Genomic DNA, 22945 nt, shown 5'->3' with positions numbered 1-22945 from the left:
AAGCAAATTTAGGGGGATGGAATTTTCTATAAAAGCACTTGACCTTTCTCTCAATAACTTATCAGGAGAAATTCCTATGGAAGTTATGAGCCTTGTCGGATTGTTTTCTTTGAATTTGTCAAGTAATCATCTGGTTGGACCTATCCCACCAAACATCAGTGAAATGAGTATTTTGGAGTCTCTTGATTTATCAAGGAATCACCTTTCACGCAGCATGCCACCTAGCATGAAAAATATGATCTGGCTTGCTTTCTTGAACGTGTCACATAACAACTTGTCAGGGAAAATTCCATTAGGTAATCAGTTCGATACATTTCAGGACTCATCCTACATGGAGAATCCTCAACTTTGTGGGGTTCCTCTCTCAAAGATATGCTCCAGCGACGAATTAATTGAAGATCCACATTGTAGCAATGAAAACGGAGATGGAGAAAATCAAGGCATTCAAAAAGAAGGGCATGATGGCTTCAAAATACCTTCGTTTTATTTAAGCATGGGACTCGGATTTATTGCAGGATTTTGGGGATTATGGGGTCTTTAATATTGAACAGATCTTGGAGACATACTTATTTCCGCTTCTTGGGCAACATGACCGACAAAATTTATGTGATAGTAGTAGTTGGTGCCGCCAAATTGCAGAGAAAGTTTCAACGCCAACAAACTCCTCCCAAGTAAAGTGTCAGCAATAATTTCGTTCGAAGGTCACCTTGTGTATTGTAACTTCATTATTTTTAAGTATTATAAATGTTAAATGAGTGGTACTGTGTAGGAAGATGCTTCCACAGCTTGCATTGTCATGTATTCTACTTAGTTGAAGGTTGTTTTTAAATTCAAATGAGAGTAATTTGCAGCAAACTAGAATGGCAACGGAACTTACTCATGTTCAAGAAGGCTAAAAGCAAATTATGAAGAAATGTGTGTGGCGCACCCTAATTCAGGTACTATTCCTTATTCTCATGTATCTTGTAAGTTTTGTTCTGGATGAGTGGGTACCAAATAATCCAAAACCAAAGAGTATATTCAAATAGAATTTCTTATATTAGAAATGAAAATAGTTCAGATATAAAACTTATCAAATTTTAATACAGTTGAAGCACGGCAAAATGTTGTCCTTGAAACTAGTTTCATCCCTCAAGATTATAGTATATTGTCAAAGCCTTTCATGAAAAATTTTCATGAACAGCAAAAAATGCTGCTGCAAACGAGTCTGCTTTTAGTTTTTGTAATTCAACCACCAAAAACCAAAAATAAACATAAGTTCTCTTGGAGAGTGTCATAGAACAACAAAAACTTATATAACAAAAAAAATACCAAATACACAATTGAGACAATAGGTTGCCATGATGAGGTGTAATAAAATTTAAAACAGAAAATTACAAGTATAACATTATTAATATAGATCTTAGTTTATTCTTTCAACAGCACTCTTCTAACATTGTTCACTGTCAATTTAAAACACAAGTCTAACCTTAGTTTTTCTTCAGCATTCCACTACTGCTCTATGCATTACTCATACTGAGGCAAATATATGAATAAGTCTTTTTTTGCAGTTCTTACAAATAAATGGTCAAAAAGTGTAATAATGTATTAGATTCTTTGCTTGGTTTTTGCATTAATAGCCTTTTTATGCATCAAAATTAAAATTCAACTTCCAAAGACAACAAAGAAATGACTTCAATGTTCTAGTCAAACAAAAATAAAGAGAAACTGGACTTGTATAAGCAAATAAATATATAAACAAGGCTAAGGAAAATGTTCACAGACAATCATTTAATATAATTATCAAAATTCTCATTAAATGTCAACTACCTCAAATCTTGATTTTCATTAATGCATGTAAACTTCTTAAAATATGTCATTAAGGGTCTATTTGGATTCCGTTTATTGCTGAAAACTGAAAACTGAAAACACTGTAGCAAAATAATTTTTAAATGTGTGAATAGTGCCGTGAGACTCAGGTTAGAAGTTATATTTGCTGAAAGAGGTACTTGTGAATCCCGTGAACAGTGCATGAGACCCACCCAAGGAAACGTAGATGCAGATAGCAACGCAAACGCGTTGCTATCCAAACCCACTCTAAATCTTCTTTGAATTAAGATTATGATCATACTTGTTGAGGTACCAACCACTATTCTAAATTCTATAGATTCAAATAATTAAGAAATAGAATCTTTTATGAAGAAAAAAGAAGTGTATTGTTGTCTTTCCAATAATACTATCCAATAGACAAAAGAAGCATACGAAAGCTTTCAGATAGTGAAATGACTTAGGTGCCGCATTGGAGAATCATATCAATGAGATCTTGTTGGATTATCATGATTCTAATTTAAAAAAATGAGGAAATAATATTGTCATAGAATCCAGAATGTATGACTCTTTATCTTAATATAATTAGATCCTAGTAGCTGTATATATATATATATATAAAAGATCTTAGTAAAATTCACCCAATTCAAGTGCTAGCAGATGATATGATAATCCTAGTATATGAAATAAGAGTGCAATTTCCAAAGAAATACATTTCATATCATATGCTAAAAGAATCTTTTGAATATCACAAACCTCTCTCCATTATAATGCCAGCAATTGATTTTTGCTCTCCAAATTTCATAACCATAGAGGCCTCAACATTGTGATGGGTCATCCGAAAAGGATTGTCTGCTTAAGTATAGACATCAATCCTCTATGGAAAAGCCAGTCAAATCATTTCAATACCTGTCATTCTTGAATAATAATAATAATTAAAAAATGAAAGAAAAAAGAAATAAGAAGAAGATTTTCCCTAGGGCTCAAAGATGCATACCGACTTAACATCATAAACAGTGTCATTCATAGTGCAACAAACAAACAGCTTTGAAAGTAGCATCAAGCTAGCTCATTAGTTAGGGAAGTATCAATCATAAGCAAACTTCAAAGAATAAATTTATGGTTCTACTTTTTGGTTCTTCTATTTGTTTTCAAAAGTTCTGAATTGCTTCTTGCTTTCACACTCAGTTCAAAAGTTCTGAATTGTTTCTTGCTTTCACACTCAGTTACTAATCGGCAACTTCCTCCTAGCCGCCCCACCCTTTTTTTAAAGGGGTGGGCTTGCATGAACTTCTTTCTTTGTAGTTCCCAACTTAAAATCCTACCTCACCTAAATTAATGCCCAATTTAGTCAGAATGTGACTTTAGGTCACCATATTCTCTTATCATATAATTTAGACTAAAGTCAACTTTCGGCCTTTAAACTTTGGGGTTGTTTTAATTTAGACTAAAGTCAACTTTCCAAAATTACACTTTGGCCCTTTATGTTTGATTCATTTTTTCGTTTGGCCTTAATGTTTCAAAATTTTCATTTTAACCCTTCATTTTTAAAACATAAAGGGCCAAGCAGGAAAATGAATCAAACTTGAAGGGCCAAAATGAAAATTTTGAAATGTAAAGGGCCAAGATAAAAACAACCCCAAACAAGTGTACTTTAGTCTATAATTTAAAAACACTCCCTCACAACAAGTATGTCACTCAACATTCCTAAAATTCGTTTATAGTATGCAACATTAAAAAACAGGAAAGCAGCAACAAAGCAGCATTGATCACATGAATAAGGACCTGAACGGACTTGCTCTTGTGACTGCATTATTAAGTCATGTAACAACTGAAAAGAAGTAACTACATAAAACAAGAAATCAACGCAGAACATGTAAGGAAACAGAAAGACTTAATTGACTGGATAGCTGTATGCAATAGCAGATTGAGTGTTGAAATTATAACCCAAAAAAAAAAAAATAAATAAATAATGAATTTTACTATAAATTCATATATATAAAAAATATAGAGATGAAGGATAACAATGCAACAACACTTATCAGGGTTCCAAACATAAACATTGGTTAGTCACATCAAGTGTGCATTTGGGAATTGTTTAAAAAAAATTTGCTTATAACTTTTTGTCTAAGCCATTTTTTTGCAAATAATCTAGCTTTTAGTTTTTTTATTTATTTAAAATAAACTAACTTTTAGTTTTTTGTAACAAATTCAACATAAAAGTTACCAAAAGCTATATATTTTGATAAACGCAATGCAAATAAGCTACTATAAATAAACAATTCCCAAACAGATACCAACAATAGCAGAGAAAGCTATAGGATAATTTTTGGAACCTTGCAAAGAAAACAATATCATATTTCCACATAATGGTAAAAAATCTGGACCACGAGATGAGACCTTCAGAACCTCTCTAACAAAAAACAGACAGAAACCATTTAAAAAAAAAAAGACATCTGCTGCATACCTTGTCAAAACTCCAATACCGGCCAGTATAGAAATCAAGATCTGCAGAAAGGTAGGGCGATGCCTCCCGAACAAATAGCAATTATAATGTATAGAAACAGAACGATCAGCCTGTCAACAGTGCCCTGTCATTAATAACATGCTTGATTACTTCCAATCATTACCATTGTAATGTCAAGATATTGCTTCACGCTTGTAATTATTAGAATATAATCAAATTCTCCAAAATATGAATTACACAATAAAAATTTATGTCCAAACACCACATCTGTGGTTCGATCAAATTCTTCAATCTAAAATCCTAAGAACCATAAATTCAAATTAACTAGATGAAGAAGAAGCTAAACTGTAGAAGTCTCAGGATAAATACCATAAAACCAAAGGACCATAATTAGCAAACAGCAATATAGGAGGAAGATCCATGAAGAAAAAAAAATACAAATACAAATCTTCAAAAAAAAAAAATCAATAGAAAAAATCTTGAATAGAAAACCTTTGTTTTTCAATTCCTCTCTCTTGCTTGGTGTCATAAATCTAATTCATAATGTTGCTAGGAAGACAGATATTCCTAGCCACTACCGAACTAATCAACAAGATTGAAGCCCTAAAATATGTAATTTCAATTTTTCACAATGATAATGACCAAAGGATCAAACAATTACACAATGAGAAATTTTTTGGAGAATGTATAAAAAATAATTGCGGTTTGAAATATTTAAAGGAAAATCATTAACAAAGAACAAAAATACAAGACAAACCCGTCCAGGCAATTTCACAAACAACTTATATGCACTCATTAGTGTACCTGGATTTTCAATTCATAGCCACCTGCAACGAGATCATGAGATGGGTGAGTTTGGTTGCTTGCTTGGGTTAACACTCTTTCTCCCTATCTTTATGTATTAAAGAATTCATTCAATATTCAATATATGCCAAGTAAAAACAAAAAATTGTCATTCACATGCTAATTCTCACCTAAAAAAAGATCAAACTTGGGTAGTTATAACGTAATGGTTCAATCAATCTCTAGGAGCTTGTCAAGAAAAAGAAAGCGACTAAATAATGCTTCCTCACCTGATATGCGACTAAATAATGCTTCCTCAGCTGACCATGGACCTCTGCGGCTCTGCACAGGGTGAGAGTTTGATATATTGTGGACATGGCAGCAGCAATGAGGCCTATTTTGTCAGTACATTGTTAGTCTTGAAAGTCAGATCTAGAACGGTGGTAACTTTTTTTGTTGTCATGACTACGACTTTGCGTAGCATAATATCACTTCCACTAATCATTTGTTTCCATAAAAAAATTTAAAAACTATCATTTTAATTTTTACTACTCATAGTCCGTCATATCACAGTTGTAACAAAAAAAAAAAATTGGCGATCTTAATTTTCTCAAAATTTCATGCCAAATTGCTAACATACACCAAAAAGTTTGACATCAAACTTATTTGGAGCTATCTTTTTCAAGAAATGTGTGGTAGGACATCTTTCACTAACACAAGTAAACACGAGACATTAGCTAATAATTTATAAGACTATCTATGTGTATTATTTAAGCAAGTTACATAACTTAATTTATTAAAAAATTCATGTGACTAAAACTACACATAAATTATCTCTTTAATCACCATGTTAGAGCAAGATAACTCTAAACATGTCTGTTAACAAATTTTTTCCTATTATCATATAGTAAGACATTTTTTTTTTAATCAAAGGATATAGTTTTTGGTAACTTTTATATTTTATATTAAATTTACGACAAAAAAACTAAAAATTAGTTTATTTTCTAAAAGGCTAAAAATTAGATTATTTGTAAAAAAAAAAAAAAAAAAAAAAAAAAAAAAAAACAAAAGGCGAAAAGACATTTAAAAGGCTAAAAATTAGAAAAAAAAAAAAAAAAAAAAAAAAAAAACAAAAAACAAAAAACAAAAGGCGAAAAGACATTAGTCCATCAGGCATTACCAAGGGATCCCAAACATAACACTAAAGATGCACAAAAGGATGGTATTGATCATAACCTTGCACTCGAATGCTCCGGTATCAACCCATTTTAGCCATGAAAGATGCACATTCATTCGCCTCACGGTATTTGTGATGAGGAACCTGCAATCCAAAACCAAATCAAATATATCTGAGGTCAAAATGTCACAGGTTGTTAGCCAATTAATAACCAATGTAAAACCCCCTTCTAAGTTAATATATTTATCCTCCAGATTCCATGATAAATAAGTCTGTCTTATTGCCCAAATTTATATTTATTGTATTATTAGTGATGATGCCTAGGCTAATGGTAAATCATTTGATGCAACCGAAGCATTTACCATTAGCCTAGGCATTATAGAAGTCAAGCCCAACATCAATCTAGATAACAAGTTATTAATGATAGGTAAAAAGTAATGTAAGTGGAAGACTCATATAAGAATCAGTAATAACTTACCACTTGAACTTTATTGTGAAAATGTTAGGCCTATACTATAGCACTACTCTATTATTAGAGGTTATAGATTACTCGAATTTTTCTCATATGTCCTATAAGACCGCATTATTCCAGTTGGCACTAATGTAGGAATGGACTTCATCAATTTAGAATGATAGGACTGAGATTTGTTGTGAAAATGTTATGCCTTTAGCACTATTGTATTATTAGAGGTTATAGATTACTCGAATTTTTCTCATATGTCCTACGAGATTGCATTTTTCCAATTGGCTTTGATGTAGGACTAGACTTCATCAATTTAACTACAAAATGTTTACAAACTGGCATAGCAATGATTATGAATACAATTAGTGTCACATCAACAACATTACTTTTTTTGTTGTGTTTTGCAAATTGATATATTAGTTTGTAAGTTTTATGTAGTAAAATTTATAGTAGTTGAAGAATTATTTTAAAAAAATTCCTTTGACCAATAAATTAAAAAAATATATGAAATAATTTTTTTAAATAATTTGTTTTTCTTTCCAAAAAACCAAATATTGCAGCTAAATAATTTTCCCTTAATTTAAAATCTAATAAAATTCTCTCTCTATATATATCATCTAATTATATGTCAAATTTTTTTATTTTTTATAAAAAATTACTACTATCAAGAAAAAAAAAGCACTTTATAACTTCCGAGTAAAAAAAACAAACAATAAAAGTCAAACAAACAGCTTTGAAAGTAGCATCAAGCTAGCTTATTAGTTAGGGAAGTATCAAGCAAAAGCAAACTTCAAAGAATAAATTTATGGTTCTACTTTTTGGTTCTTCTATTTGTTTTCAAAAGTTCTGATTGATTCTTGCTTTCACACTCAGTTACTAATCAGCAACTTCCTCCTAGCCGCCCCACCCTTTTTTTAAAGGGGTGGGCTTGCATGTACTTCTTTCTTTGTAGTTCATAACTTAAAATCGTACCTCACTTAAATTAATGCCCAATTTAGTCAGAATGTGACTTTAGGTTACCATATTCTCTTATCATATAATTTAGACTAAAGTCAACTTTTGGCCTTTAAACTTTGGGGTTGTTTTAATTTAGACTAAAGTCAACTTTCCAAAATTACACTTTGGCCCTCCATGTTTGATTCATTTTTTCGTTTGGCTCTTAATGTTTCAAAATTTTCATTTTAACCCTTCATTTTTAAAACATAAAGGGCCAAGCAGGAAAATGAATCGAAGTGCCAAAATGAAAATTTTGAAATGTAAAGGGCCAAGATAAAAACAACCCCAAACATGTGTACTTTAGTCTATAATTTAAAAACACTCCCTCACAACTAATGTCACTCAACATTCCTAAAATTCGTTTTCAGTATGCAACATTAAAAAGTAAGAAAGCAACAACAAAGCAGCATTGATCACATGAATAAGGACCTGAACGGGCTTGCTCTTGTGACTGCATTATTAAGTCATGTAACAACTGAAAAGAAGTAACTACATAAAACAAGAAATCAACACAGAACATGTAAGGAAACAGAAAGATTTAATTGACCGGATAGCTTTATGTAATAGCAGATTGAGTGTTGAAATTATAACCAACAAAAAAAAAAAACTAAATAATGAATTTTACTATAAATTCATATATATAAAAAATATAGAGATTGAGGATAACAATGCAACAACACTCATCAAGGTTCCAAAGATAATCATTGGTTAATCACATCAAGTGTGCATTTGGGAATTGTTTAAAAAAAATTTGCTTATTACTTTTTGTCTAAGCCATTTTTTTGCAAATATTCTAGCTTTTAGTTTTATTTATTTATTTAAAATAAACTAACTTTTAGTTTTTTGTAACAAATTTAACATAAAAGTTACCAAAAGCTATATATTTTAATAAACACAATGCAAATAAGCTACTATAAATAAGCAATTTCCAAACGGATACCAAATATAGCAGAGAAAGCTATAGGATAATTTCTGGAACCTTGCAAAGAAAACAATATCATATTTCCACATAATGGTAAAAAATCTGGACCATGAGATGAGACCTTCAGAACCACTCTAACAAAAAACAGACAGAAACCATTTAAAAAAAAAAAGCTATCTGCTGCATACCTTGTCAAAACTCCAATACCGGCCAGTATAGAAATCAAGATCAGCAGAAAGGTAGGGTGATGCCTCCCGAACAAATAGCAATTATAATGTATAGAAACAGAACGATAAGCCTGTCAACAGTGCCCTGTCATTAATAACATGTTTGATTACTTCCAATCATTACCATTGTAATGTCAAGATATTGCTTCACGCTTGTAATTAATAGAATATAATCAAATTCTCCAAAATATGAATTACACAATAAAAATTTTATGTCCAAACACCACATCTGTGGTTCGATCAAATTCTTCAATCTAAAATCCTAAGAACCATAAATTCAAATTAACTAAATCCACAAAATCTCAAAAAAAGAAAAAAAAAAAAAAAGAAGCTAAACTGTAGAAGTCCCAGGATAAATACCATAAAACCAAAGGACCATAATTAGCAAACAGTAATATAGGAGGAAGATCCATGAAGAAAAAAAAATACAAATACAAATCTTCAAAAAAAAAAATCAATAGAAAAAATATTGAATAGAAAACCTTTGTTTTTCAATTCCTCTCTCTTGCTTGGTGTCATAAATCTAATTCATAATGTCGCTAGAAAGACAGATATTCCTAGCCACTACTGAACTAATCAACAAGATCAAAGCCCTAAAATATGTAATTTCACTTTTTCACAATGATAATGACCAAAGGATCAAACAATTACACAATGAGAAATTTTTTGGAAAATGTATAAAAAATAATTGAGGTTTGAAATATTTACAAGAAAATCATTAACAAAGAACAAAAATACAAGACGAACCCGTTCAGGAAATTTCACAAACAACTTATATGTACTCATTAGTGTCCCTGGATTTTCAATTCATAGCCACCTGCAACGAGCTCATGAGATGGGTGAGTTTGGTTGTTTGCTTGGGTAAACACTCTTTCTCCCTATCTTTATGTATTAAAGAATTCATTCAATATTCAATATATGCCAAGTAAAAAGCAAAAAATTGTCATTCACATGCTAATTCTCACCTAGAAAAAGATCAAACTTGGGTAGTTATAAGGTAATGGTTCAATCAATCTCTCAGAGCTTGAAAAAAAAAAAAAAAAAAAGCGACTAAATAATGCTTCCTCACCTGAATTGCAACTAAATAATGCTTCCTCAGCTGACCATGGACCTCTGCCGCTCTGCACCGGGTGAGAGTGTGATATATTGTAGACATGGCAGCAGCGACGAGGCCTATTTTGTCAGTATATTGTTAGTCTTGAAAGTCAGGGGTAATGGACAGAATAATAATGGTTAAGAAGAGAATTTGGTTAGTTAGACAACGCGTGAAACTATAAAGGAAACTAGGCATCTCGAGTTTTAGAAAATCGAGATCCATTTACATAAATTTCGAGTTTTACAAATTCGAGTTCCATGCAAAAAGATTATAGTTTTATTGCCCCTATAGTGGCGTTTTTAAGTCTTATAGTGACGTTTTAAAGCCCTATAGCGGCGTTTTTCTGCCAAATTTTTTCATAAGTGCTCAATACAAGGTTCAGTGAGCCCTATAGTGGCGTTTTTATGCCCTATACTGACGTTTGAAAGCCCTATAGTGGCGTTTTTATGCTAAATTTTTTTTATAACTTCATTTTTAAGCCCTATAGTGACGTTTTTAAGCCCTATAGGGGCGATTTCTAAACTCGAGTTTTTAAAACTCGATTTTCACTTGGATTTTTTTTTTCAAATCAAACCTCAAAAACTTGATTTTTATCTTGGAACTCGAGTTTTAGACACTCGAGATGCTAGTTTTCAAAATTCTTTTTTCAACGTGACAACTAACTAAATTTTTTAATATTTATTGTTATTTAGAAAAAAAATTCTGAAAGTCAGATCTAGAACGGTGGTAATTTTTTTTTTGTCATGACTTCGACTTTGCGTAGCATAATGCTAGTTGTTGTCTTGTCTGTATCACTTCCGTTAATCATTTGTTTTCCGTTAAAAAATTTATAAACTATCATTTGTCATATCACAGTTGTTAAAAAAAAAAAAAAAATTATGTTTTATTATCTAAAACATATGTTTTAAGTTTTTAAATAAAATTACATATATTTTTATATACTTTTTCATCCATGTGTATTTTTAAAAAAATTGAAAATTGTTATTTAAACTCATATACCAAATTAACCTAATTTTCTCGAAATTCTTTCCCAAATTGCTAACATACACCAAATAGTTTGACATCAAACTCAAGAAATATGTGGTAGGATATTTTCCATTCACATATGTAAATGTGTGACATTATGTGTATTATTTAAACAATTTACATAATTTAATTTATTAAAAAAGTCATACACTAAAACCGCACATAAATTATCTCTTTAATCACCATGTTAAAGTAAGACAACTCTTCTTCTTCTTCTTTTTTTTTTTTTGCCTGAACAGAGGATTTTATTATATAGAGAAAACAGAGTTCGACAACACAACTCTAGAGTCTAAACATGTCTGTTAACAAACTTTTTCCTATTATTATATTATAAGACATTTTTTTTTTTAATGAAAAACATTATATCTTTTTATTTTTTGTTATCAAAGGATATAGTTTTTGGTAACTTTTATATTTTATATTAAATTTATGACAAAAAATTAAAAGTTAGTTTATTTCCAAAAATGGTAAAAATTAGATTATTTGTTATTAAAAAAAAAAAAAAAAAAAACTTAAAGACAAAAGGCAAAAAGACATTAGTCCATTGGCATTACCAAGGGATTCCAAACATAACACTTAAGTCACTAATACACAAAAGGTATTGATCATAACCTTGCCCTCGGATGCTCTGGTATCAACCCGTTTTAGCCACATTTTGATAAAAAATTTCTATGCATTGCACAAATTAGTTTTAAATTAAAAACAACATAAACATAATTATAACCTGGTTAAACAATTGCTGAACCAATAGGGTCATTTATGATTTGAAGTGGTCGCTTCTTGTTGTTATATATAAAATCGAAGATGTTTGACTTTATGATATTGTATTACATAAGTAGTTGAGGTATCACAATTTTATGTGTCATTAATTATTTAAAATATATATTTTTAAACTATAAAAAATATATTCTATATATGAAACCTCCTTTAGAATCTTGGCAAATTATATTTTCTTTAAATGATAGAATATATAGTTTCATACAATTACAATCATAATAAATAACTATTGATAATTACTGTAGGGTCAGTTTTTACGGCCCCGGCCCAAGGAGGTATGGATTGGGAGCCCACCAAGCCCAAAACAATAAATTTTGTAGAGAGTGGGTGAAAGGGCTAGGCTAATAATGAAAATAACAGTATTAAACGGCAAAACCAATGGGAGGAATTGAATTAATGTGCTCTCGGACTAATATGAATACTCCGTCCGAAGAGATGTTTTTCATTGATCATATAAGGTTACAATTCCTGGGGCTACAACCATCTCATATATCCTTTTCCTCTCCTATTTTTCGATCCCCCTCTATCAGTGGTACCCTTCCCTTATATAGCATTGCCTTCTTACATCTCCTCCGTCCACTTGTTCATCATCCAGGCACCCACTTGAGTACATGTCCCATCACCCCACTTTTAGCCTTATGTGAGTGGCGGTAGCTGAGAAAGCACTGTTCAGGGGTCCTATCCACATAAATGCGGCCAGGAAGGTAGGTGCAGTGCATTAAATGTGGTGGTTGAAGTACGCCTCCTTGATATTTCTCTGTTGCCGTTATCTTTATGTGTGTCCGAGGTTCCTCTCCCTCTTGACACTTGTCAAATAGATCACTTGAACCTCCCATACTCGTTTGATCAAACCTCTTCGGATCCAAGGACGCATGCCTATTCGGTCATATGAGCATCTCCTCGGATGGTATACGTGCTTATCTCCAGGCATCCCCCATTGGCGTGGGCTTCCGACTGAAGGCCTCATCTCCTCGGATGAAGAGTGTTCCTCATTCAGGGCCTTGGGCCCAATAAGTTGGGCTGGGTTTTTCTCCCCCACAATATATATATATATATATATATATAATAACAAAATTTTAAAATAGTTTAATATGTGCAATGTGTTCATTTTTATAAGATGTGGAGAAATTTTATTAATTTTAATTGATAATAAATAATATTTATCTTATTTAATGTAATAAGTAAATTTATATAAGTTCTATTTTTTATTCTTTCACTTTTCTCTTCAACCAAATACAAAAATTTTCTATCTCTCCGCTTTTTTATCCTCTCAATTAAATACATATGAGAGAAAACTAAATTTTTTCTGTCATTCAACTTTTTTTTTTTTTGTCTTTTCCCACATTTTCTTTGAAAAAGTGACCTTTGAATACTATTTATAGGGTTTGAAGTTTGAATTTTATAGTGTATTTAGATACTGTTTATTTTGCTGAAACTAAAAAATTATTACTAAAAATACTGTACATAAAAGTAAAACTTAGTTGAAATAATACAGTGAGGCACGTAAATAGTGTCAAAAAGTATAATAAAGTCTATAAATAATAGCAAAAATAAACTAAATATTGAAATAATTTTAATTTTTAATTCAACCCAAACGCACATTCAGTGTGTGTGCCCAGACATATTAAAGACCATTACGTAAGTGCCTTGCTCATATGTGAGCTAAAAAAAAAAAACACATGAGCGATAGAGAAGGAGTGGTTGACAGCTAGCCACTCAAAAGTCCAATTGAAGGTAAAAAGAAGGGCAGCCAGCCACACAACTCTAATATATATATATATATATATATAAAGGGCGTATGATAATGTTGTATATCTTTTTTGAAAATATATATGAGTAAAAAAGTGTATAACAATATGTGTAATATTGTTTAAAAATTAAAAAGTATTGCTCAAATAACCATACCAAACAGCTCAATATTTTTTGAAAACAAAATTTGAGAGAGAGAAGGTTAACAAAAATGAAGAAACACAACATGAGAAAGAGGGAAAGATTGAAGATGGAGATGCAAGGTTATAATTTTTTTTTAGACAGGCTGTGTCTCCAACATGTCTTCGACGTGCCCAATAATTTCTTAAAAGAAAAAAGGGGCTGGGACACATATGCAGCATGTCCTGCACGTGTCTAACACAAGCACGGCAGGCAAAAGGCATGTTGATGCTTCCCAGATCAGAGTTACTAAATAAAAATTCAATAAAACAGATTTTAAAGACTTTAAGAATAAAAACTAAACTAAAGTGCAAATTAAGCCTTAAAGTTTGGAAATGTTTGTATTTTATACCTTAAAGTTTCAAGATTTAAATCTTACTACTTTAAAGTTCTATTATGTTTGCATTAGTAATCCATCAATCTATATTTTTCTATTAAATGTCACATAAACTTGTCACGCTTATTTAGTTTAATAAAATGATGGTACATCATTTTTAAACTAGATATTTGCATATAAACAGGTTTAGATCGAAGATCCTCCCTATTTTCTTGCCAAGCAATTATTGATTGATGTAGACTACTAATTAATGATGATAGTATCAGCTTTTCTTTTAAAAAAAAAGTTTTTATAAAAAACTAAGGCTAAATTGAAAACAACACTTCTAAAATTTGAATTTGTTTGGATTTTATACTATAAAGTTTTAGAATTTAAATTTTACCTCCTAAAGTTTTATTTCATTTGCATTAGCAATTTGTTCATCTATATTTTCCATTAAGTGCCACATAAGCTTACAGCATGTGTTTAGTTTATTCAATAAAATAATGCCATGTCATTTTTCAATTTTTTTTAGGTTGCAAAAAAAATGTTGCAATTGACTCAAAAGTGTTTTATGAGATGCTATTGACTCGTATGTAGTAGAAATGGTTGGGAATGAGATCCCCGTCCCAAACTTTCCTTGTTTCCATCCCTGCAACTCCTTGTTTCAATGTCAACATGCATTCTAAGTTGCTAACTCAGAAGTGTTTTTTGCAAAAAGATAGAAATGTTAAATATAGTTTGTGAATTGTCGTTAAGCTAGCATTTACACTTGTGTACATTAGAAGCAATAATGTTTGCTAAAATCTTATCATAATTGATAAATTGCCACTTTGAAACACTTAGCCTTTTTGCTTAACAAAAAAGAACAGAAAAAGGGGAAGTAAAATATTCAATAAGCAGGTTAATTATGCTTAAACAGAATTAAGGCTAATTGCAATTTATGATGCCAACTTTGCAAGCCATTATGCCAATTCAAATCTTTAAACACCTGTTCACATCTTCATTTTTTTAGCAATAAACTTAAATGAAATTGCATACTTTGATAGACATAGAAGCAATAAAACATAAACACTCCAAAAACATCTTAATGCTTTATTTGTTCAATAAAGCTTTCAAAATTCTTAAAAGAAGAACCACCTTCGGTAACACTCTTTTTAGCCATCTCCTTCAGCTTCAATGCACTTGTTTTTATACCATCATCAAAGAGCAACGTTTTTATCTTTGTGTTGATTTCATGCCTGGTGATAATCCCATTTTCATCTGGGTTCAACCCTAAACCAACCTTCCAAACATCACATATGTAACTCTTATTTTGGAATTGATCTACAAAATAAGGCCAGCATAGAAATGGGACTCCCATGCTTATACCCTCCAAGGTTGAATTCCATCCACAATGGCTTATAAAACATGCAGTAGAAGGGTGAGCTAGCACCTGCTCTTGAGGTGCCCAATTAACAATCCTTCCACGATCAGCTATTCTTGTTCTAAACCCATCCAGGAATTTAGAAAGTGCTTCATTGATGATATTTGACCCAAAAACCCACAAAAATGGTTGGCCGATGAGTTCAAGTCCAAGTGCAAGTTCATCCAATTGTTGTTGGTTGAATTTTGATGTGCTGCCAAAGGCAGCATAAATGACTGAACCCACAGGTTGTTTATCAAGCCAACTTAGGCAAGTTGAATCCTCTGGCCAAAAGCTTCCAATATGACTGCCGGATTGATTGGCCAAAAGTAATGGGCCAATAGGCATGATTTCAGGAATTAAATTTAAGGCCAATGAGTCAAGTTCATAGAATGAGTTGCAGAGAAGCCAGTTGCATTGTTTGACAAAATGGTTCATCCTGAAAAGATGCCCAAATAAAAATTCTTGACGCTTTGAGTCTCTTGGGCAGCCCCATGGCAACTTTGTGCTTGTCCATGCAGGGATTTCCTTTGACAGCCAAATCAACTCATTTTTTAATGGAGTTCCTACAGGGTCAAATTATTTTTATCAAAACCATACAAGTACCATATAATATGTCAATTTTTTAATATAAAAATGACATCCATATGAACTTTATCACCTTTTCCATTTTTCTTTTCATTTAAAATAAAATCTTAACCACGAAATAGAGACTTAGAGGTGTTAATTGACATAGGGTCATTGGCAAAATAGTAGTAAATTATTACCTCGAGTATCTATAATTCCATCCTGAATAAGCTTTGGGATACTTAGTATGATGGCCAAGGTTGCTGGTCCAGCAGGCCAAAGTACAGCAATTTTAATCCCCATCTTCTCAGCTACTTCGAGTGCCGGCATAACCATTCCATCAGTAATGACACAACTGATATGCTCATCATCAGACTCGTTAATTTCCTCAATCAAGTCCTTGAAATGACCTGGCATAACTTCAAGAAAACTACTGACCAGCTTAATTTTATCATTTGGATCATCGCCGGGTTCTAGACCATCTGGGAATGAGACTAGCCTTATTGGGCTCTTCATTGGCATTGTAGTTTTTAATCTTTCGTGTATGAACTCAGGGCTAACAAATGTGACCTTGATCCCATGATCAACAATCTGGTGAGAAAACTTCATAAGTGGGGCAACATGGCCCTGCGCTGGATATGGTATGACTAGCACATGTGGTTGGCTACCCATGACCCCAAATTCTAAATCTTGAGGTCTGCAAAATAACAAATCTTAACCAAAATATCTAGTAACTACCAATGGAGACAACTGAAAAGTATGGTAAGCAGTTAAAGCACACACTACTATAATAAGATAATTGTAAGATTATTTTGGTAAATAATAAAACTAGGAAATCAAAAGCACCATATAAATGGAATACAAACTCTAAAAATCTAACTCAATAAACAAATATATCAAATCTGGGAAAATCAGAGCAAAACAACTATAGTCAATAGTATGGCAGGTGTGAAAACATACAATTCGACTAAAACTCCTGCAAAATATCAGACGGCATCTATGATCGGTGACTGTGTGAGTAAGCTCAGTAAGGCCTTAAAACTCTTTTAAGTCGAAAGCTCAAACCGGCTAAAAGTTGAAGAGAGGAAAAGAGTGTTTCAGGCTCTCACCGACGTGCTTGGGAGCTATTGGTTTGATTTTTAGAGCTCTTTATAGCAAATGTGAAATCAAATGTCATCAAAAGGTGCATGCCTTGGAGGGTTCTTGAGAATTTGGTGAAGGAAATTTTATTCAAACGAAAGAAATAAGAGTTTGTTCAGAGGATTCAAGAATGCTATTGGCTGGTAGAAATTAAGAACCGCCGGTCAAATCAATCCCAAAGAAAAGGACTTCGTACACTGGAAGGCTCAGTCTACTGTCGTTGAGTAATAATTCTACAAGGACTAACGCAAAAAATTTGCCCACATTCGACTAAAACTCCTGCAAAATATCAGACGGCAGCTATGATCTGTTCATCGAGGCAGAGACGTGAAGGTTACTTCATTCACTTTTAGTCAGCAAGTAAGCAAAACGCGCAACTTTGATAATGAACCATCAAAGAAAACATACAACTTTGATAATGACCACTGATGCAAGCATGTGCAGGTCTACGCAGTAAACATGCTTCTTTGTCACGCTCACCTTGTTGATCTATCTCCCTTCTTCGTCGTCGTCTTTTTCTTATTCATTTGGTCTGCTCCTCTGGTTTATTTTCTTCTTTATTTTTATTTTATACGGGCCTTAATTTATGTGCTGCTTGTCATGCGAGTGTGTGACTGGCGTGAGTCTGATTCTTCTGACCCCTCACGTGGTGGGTAAATTTTTTTGAATTGAAATGAATGGTTAAAAAGCTTTCTTGGTTGCATCCCAAAAAAAAAAAAGAAAAACCCTTTCTTGGGATTATAAGAAATTGTACGAATAGTCAAATATTACTCCAATAACTATAGCTGTCCGCTACTCTTGTTTCATGGGAAATTGTTTATCATTCAATATCAATATTGTGGGCTTGTCAAATAAAATAGTGGGCTTGGATAGAGGTTTAAAATAGCTTGGACATGGGCCAGTAGCATAAAGAAAATAAATCGGAATTTAAGTTCTAATTGAATATATTAAGTTATGTTTTAAGATTAATAAGCTCTAATTATTTATATAAATTCATATATATATATATATATATATATTCAAACCGGTTCTCACGGTTCCCTGCTTCTAAACCTTAAACAAAAAAAAAAAAAAAAAAAAAACACAAAAACAAAAGAAAAAGAAACACAACTGCCGGTAAACATTTCAGATTTCGGCAGAAAAGAGTAATTCTACCTAAGGATATTTTTCACCATTACATGCAAAACCGTTTTGAGTTTCACAGATTCTATCCTACATCACAGCATCCAAAACAACCCAAAAATCCACAACAATGAAGTGATGAACAGAGACAGAGAGAGAGGTAAGAACCCGAAGGTGAGCTTCGATCATTCTTTGAGCCTGAGGTAGATTACTCATGAAACTTCAACCTTCACATATTTGCAATTTTGCAGCACAGAGAGAGTGGCAGAAAAAGTCTTGCGGCAAAGAGAGTGTTGAGTTAAAATTGAAAAACTCAAACTCAAAGTAAAGAGTTTGAACACTAGGACTTGGGTAAAGGAGCTGGGCTAGGTGGGGTGGGTGGAATCTTTTAAATGGGTAATCAAGCAAATGATGCCACGTTTTTTTTTTCTTTTCTACCAATTAGTGCCACATATTGAGTCATTGACATGTGCTGACAATTCAAAATAGTACTCCTACTACACTACTAGTTTATATGCGTGCCACTAGTACTTGTTTGACAATTAAAAATACTACACTATTAGTACTTTTTTATATTATTATTATTATTATTATTATACTTCAATTTTTGTTGAAAATATTTAAGTGTTTTTATTGTTTTGTTTTTGTTAATATAATGCCATATTAAATAAATTATAGAATTTTTATGAAAAATACATTTAATTTGATTATTTTATTTTATTTTTCTATTTGTACCAAATGAATATATTTAATATTTAAAATAATTATTAAATTAATTATGATGTCATTACGGTTCGATCTCGGTTCAACTTCGGTTCGACCTTAAAAACCTTAAACCTCTTCATTTTACGGTTCAATGAACAGTCTGAGTCTGAAAATCTTGAATTCTTCTACAAGGACGTACACAAAAAATTCGCCCACATTTTTCATAGGTTGACAAGGGTTTTTTTTTTTTAGAATGAAAAATGGGGCCTTTATGGCTATATTACACGCCAGAGTAGGGAGCTAGGTGAAGGCCAGGCTTAGCACCCTCTCCAACCTGTGCGGGAGTCACCTCACTTTTATGAGTACACCTCCTAATAAGTATGCCCACCAACGGATTATTTTCTTGCCTATACTATTAACGATATGCTATGTTAGAATTTGTGAAAAATTTTGTCAAATTTTTTGTGTTTACAATTTTTCTAATTAAAAATGAATGCAACCTGAAGAAGGTGATTGGCATTAGTGCAAGCCAAGAATTGTAGGTAGTTCCTTTTCACCTAATTCATTCGTTTGGGTTTTTCTATTTACTTGGCAATTCATTTGAAGAGTATTATACATACCATAGAAAATAATATTGGGCAACTTATATAAAACATAGTGCAAGAATTTTTTTTTTGTTTTTGTTTTTGTTTTTCTTACATGGCCACAATAATTAATTTTTTAGTTAAAAAAATATTGGAGATGTGACAGGATAATAAATATTATATTTTTGTGATTTGTAGAATATGGGGAAGTTAATTACAATATTTGACTTTTATAGTCATGAATAATGTCAAACTAGGTTTCACCAAAAAAAAAAAAAAAGAAGAGATGCTTTATTATATTTTTCATTATTTTATTTTAATTGAAAGTTTTTAAAATCAAGGGTTCAATTTCCTTCTTCTCAAAAAAAAAAAAAAAAAATTAAGAATATGCATTTTCTTGATATATGATTTAGGTATTAAAATTTATCAAGAATGAGTAAAGAGAAGATTATAAAATTCAGAATTATTGGTAAGGATACATACAATGAACTCTTGCAATCCACTAGGCTTTTTTTGTTAGGTTTGTATTTATAGGTTGGAAATTGTGAACAAAGATTAAGTCTAGAAGTCATTTTTCAAGACCATTTGATGTTCAAGACTACCGTTCAAGACTGATGCTGAAAGTGAAGATTTTGCACACTCAAAAACCATAGAGACTCTCATTAAAAAAAAAAAAAAAAATAGCTCTAATTATTTATATAAATTCATATATATATATATATATATATATATAAATTGTGGTAAATTCGATGCTTTATACCGGTATTGACTAGTACTGAAATATATCGTTCTACTTGTCAAACCGGTATAACTTCCGGTACAAAATTAACTCTATTAAATTTAGTGCAAGCCAAGAATTATAGGTAATTCCTTTTCACCTAATTCATTCATTTGAGTTTTTCTTTTTACTTGGCAATTAATTTGAAGAGTATTAAACATATCATAGAAAATAATGTTGGGCGACTAATATAAAACTTAGTGCAAGATTTTTTTTTTTTTTTCCTTGGCCACAATAATTAATTTTTTAGTTAGAAAAATATTGGAGATATAACGGGATAATAAATATTACATTTTTGTGATTTATAGAATATGGGGAAGTTAATTACAATATTTGACTTTTATAGTCTTGAATAATGTCAAACTAGGTTTCACAAAAAAGAAAAGAAAAGAAGAGATGGTTTATTATATTTTTCATTATTTTATTTTAATTGAAAGTTTTTAAAATCAAGGGTTTAATTTCCTTCTTCTCAAAAAAAAAAAAAAAAATATAATATAAGAATATGAATTTTCTTGATATATGATTTAGGTATTAAAATTTATCAAGAATGAGTAAAGAGAAGAATGAGTAAGGATACATACAATTAATGAACTCTTGCAATCCATTAGGCTTTTTTGTTAGGTTTGTATTTATAGGTTGGAAATTTTGAACAAAGACTAAGTCTAGAAGTCATTTTCAAGACTATTTGATGTTCAAGACTACCGTTCAAGATTGATGCTGAAAGTGAAGTTGTTGCATACTCAAAAACCACAGAGATTGCTACCATAAAGAATCTTCAAGAATATTCTTGAAGTTGTAGACTGGCGTTCAAGTTGAACAAAATCCACAATAGAAGAGTCCAAGGATTTAGTGTTGCATGTGGTCATGTTAATAAGTTTTACTTGGAGTTGCTATAAGATTAGGGTTGATTCTATTATAAACTTCAATTCTATATAGTGGATCTATTTCTTCGAGGGTTGGTGGTAAATCTCTAGTGAGTTTTTCCCATCTAGGGTTTCCTCTTTGTAACCATATCGCATTGTTCTTTATTTTCTGCACTTGTTTGGTGGTATTGGTTTGTGAGACAATTAACCATAAATTGAACTTGAAAGCATAATATCTTAATTAACTAAACTTGGCATAAAACTAGTTAATTTGTAACAATCGGGTTCTAAATTCTTAACACTATTTTTTTGTGTGTTCACTTTAGACCTCACTCTTTTATTATCGTGTCAAACTAAACCACCCTTTACTTTGCTGGTTTTGGCACAATAATGAAAGTGTGAGATTTAAAGTGACATTTATAAGTATGACGTTTAATTTATCAGAAGAAACAATATATGTTTTTTTAATGTTCCCTTCAAATATTTAACATGTGCCTTGATACATAAAACTTAATAATTTCTTTTTCTTTTGTAATGAAATTTAATAGTTTCTTGCTCCTATTAGAGAATAGGGAACATGTAATTCCTCTCTGTAATTCATGGATAGAATGTAATAAAGTAGTCAAGTCTACCAGATCAGGTAAACTTAATAGATTTTCAATTGATTTATTTATTACTTCATGGGAAGCAAACTCATTGCAATCACTCTAATGTCGTGTCAGGAAGTTCTACTGGTGGGTAGCATTAGGAAGTCGAGCGGGGAGCTTGTAGTCCTTTTGTACGAACTTCAATTCTTTCATAGTGAATTCAGGTTAGCCTTGAGGATCGGTGGGTCAAATCCTCCCCAGGTTTTTACCGTGTGGTTTCCTGGGTGATCATATCTTGTGTTATTTATTTTCCGCTGCATTATATCTTGATATGATTGTTTGGATTGTTTTAACCTAGAATTGCTTAATTTGACTAAGTAACAACTTGGCTAATTAATCTAGGCTACGCAATCTGTGTGTTTTAAGGGGTCTAAAACCGCTCAAGTGGTATCAGAGCTTGGTAGCTCTTTTTGTTTGAGATTTTTTTATCTCTGAGCTGATCCTTGACCCCTGTTGTCATGGAGCATGGACACTCTCTGTTTGTTCTCCTCATTTTGATGGGAACAACTATGCCTATTGGAAAGTAAGGATGAAAGCATTCCTGAAATCCATTGATGAAAGGGTTTGGAATTCCGTTGAATACGGATGGGAGAAGCCCGCTACTCCTGTGAGTGAGTGGCAAACTTCTGAAAAAGAAGCAGCAAGCTTCAATAGCAAAGCTATGAATGCTATCTTTAATGCTGTTTCTATGGAGGAATTTAAGAGAATCTCTAATGTTGAGGTGGCTCATACTGCTTGAAAATCCTCCAAACTGTGCATGAAGGCACAAAGGCAGTTAAGATAAACAAACTGCAGCAATTAACTTCTAGGTTTGAAAACATTAGGATGTCTGATGATGAATCCTTTGATGAATTTTATGCCAAACTGAATGATATTGTTAATTCTGCTTTTAATTTGGGTGAAATCTATGATCAACCTAAGATTGTTAGGAAGATTCTTAGATCTTTAACTGAAGACTTTAGACCCAAAGTGACTGCCATAACTGAAAGCAAGGATGTGGACTCCATCCCTGTTGATGAGCTTGTAGGATCTCTTCAATCCTATGAGTCTGACCTACCTAAAGTAAACAAATCCAAATCAATGGCTCTTAAGTCAGTTGATGATGTTGATGGTGGTGGATTTGATGATGAGCTCTCTGCTACAGAGATT

At 31.8% G+C, this 22945-nt stretch overlaps 2 protein-coding genes across 13 annotated transcripts; both read right to left on the bottom strand.

The window, feature by feature from the left end:
* Positions 1-36: 36 nt before the first annotated feature.
* On the bottom strand, positions 37-10065 carry LOC111998854 (uncharacterized). 11 transcript variants are annotated; one of them, XR_010627980.1, is made up of 8 exons: positions 9911-10059; positions 8803-8926; positions 6293-6377; positions 5347-5450; positions 5078-5100; positions 4274-4397; positions 2563-2723; positions 37-1207 (listed from the first exon to the last, which is right to left on the bottom strand). XR_010627980.1 is itself a non-coding variant. In XM_065770881.1 (8 exons), exons 1-4 carry the CDS (start codon positions 9995-9997, stop codon positions 5373-5375), a joined length of 360 nt encoding a protein of 119 aa, XP_065626953.1. In that variant the 5' UTR covers positions 9998-10065; the 3' UTR covers positions 1277-1515; positions 2563-2723; positions 4274-4397; positions 5078-5100; positions 5347-5372. The 11 variants fall into 11 exon arrangements, 7 of the variants coding, with proteins under 7 accessions (XP_065626953.1, XP_065626954.1, XP_023886735.1 ...); XM_065770881.1 differs by lacking the exon at positions 37-1207 and adding an exon at positions 1277-1515 and having other exon boundaries at positions 8803-8912; positions 9911-10065; XM_065770882.1 differs by lacking the exon at positions 37-1207 and adding an exon at positions 1277-1442 and having other exon boundaries at positions 8803-8912; positions 9911-10065.
* A 4940-nt stretch (positions 10066-15005) lies between these two features.
* Positions 15006-17658, bottom strand: LOC112016868 (UDP-glycosyltransferase 83A1). 2 transcript variants are annotated; one of them, XM_065770878.1, is made up of 3 exons: positions 17578-17658; positions 16158-16654; positions 15006-15956 (listed from the first exon to the last, which is right to left on the bottom strand). In XM_065770878.1, exons 1-3 carry the CDS (start codon positions 17622-17624, stop codon positions 15073-15075), a joined length of 1428 nt encoding a protein of 475 aa, XP_065626950.1. In that variant the 5' UTR covers positions 17625-17658; the 3' UTR covers positions 15006-15072. The 2 variants fall into 2 exon arrangements, with proteins under 2 accessions (XP_065626950.1, XP_023905104.1); XM_024049336.2 differs by lacking the exon at positions 17578-17658 and adding an exon at positions 16918-17554.
* Positions 17659-22945: the final 5287 nt, after the last annotated feature.

The sequence above is a fragment of the Quercus suber genome, unplaced genomic scaffold (assembly GCF_002906115.3).
Source record: "Quercus suber isolate HL8 unplaced genomic scaffold, Cork oak 2.0 scaffold_37, whole genome shotgun sequence".
In the NCBI taxonomy this organism is placed as follows: Eukaryota; Viridiplantae; Streptophyta; class Magnoliopsida; order Fagales; family Fagaceae; genus Quercus; species Quercus suber.
Note: the sequence above shows the minus strand (reverse complement) of the source record. Positions and strands in the feature narration are given on the sequence as shown.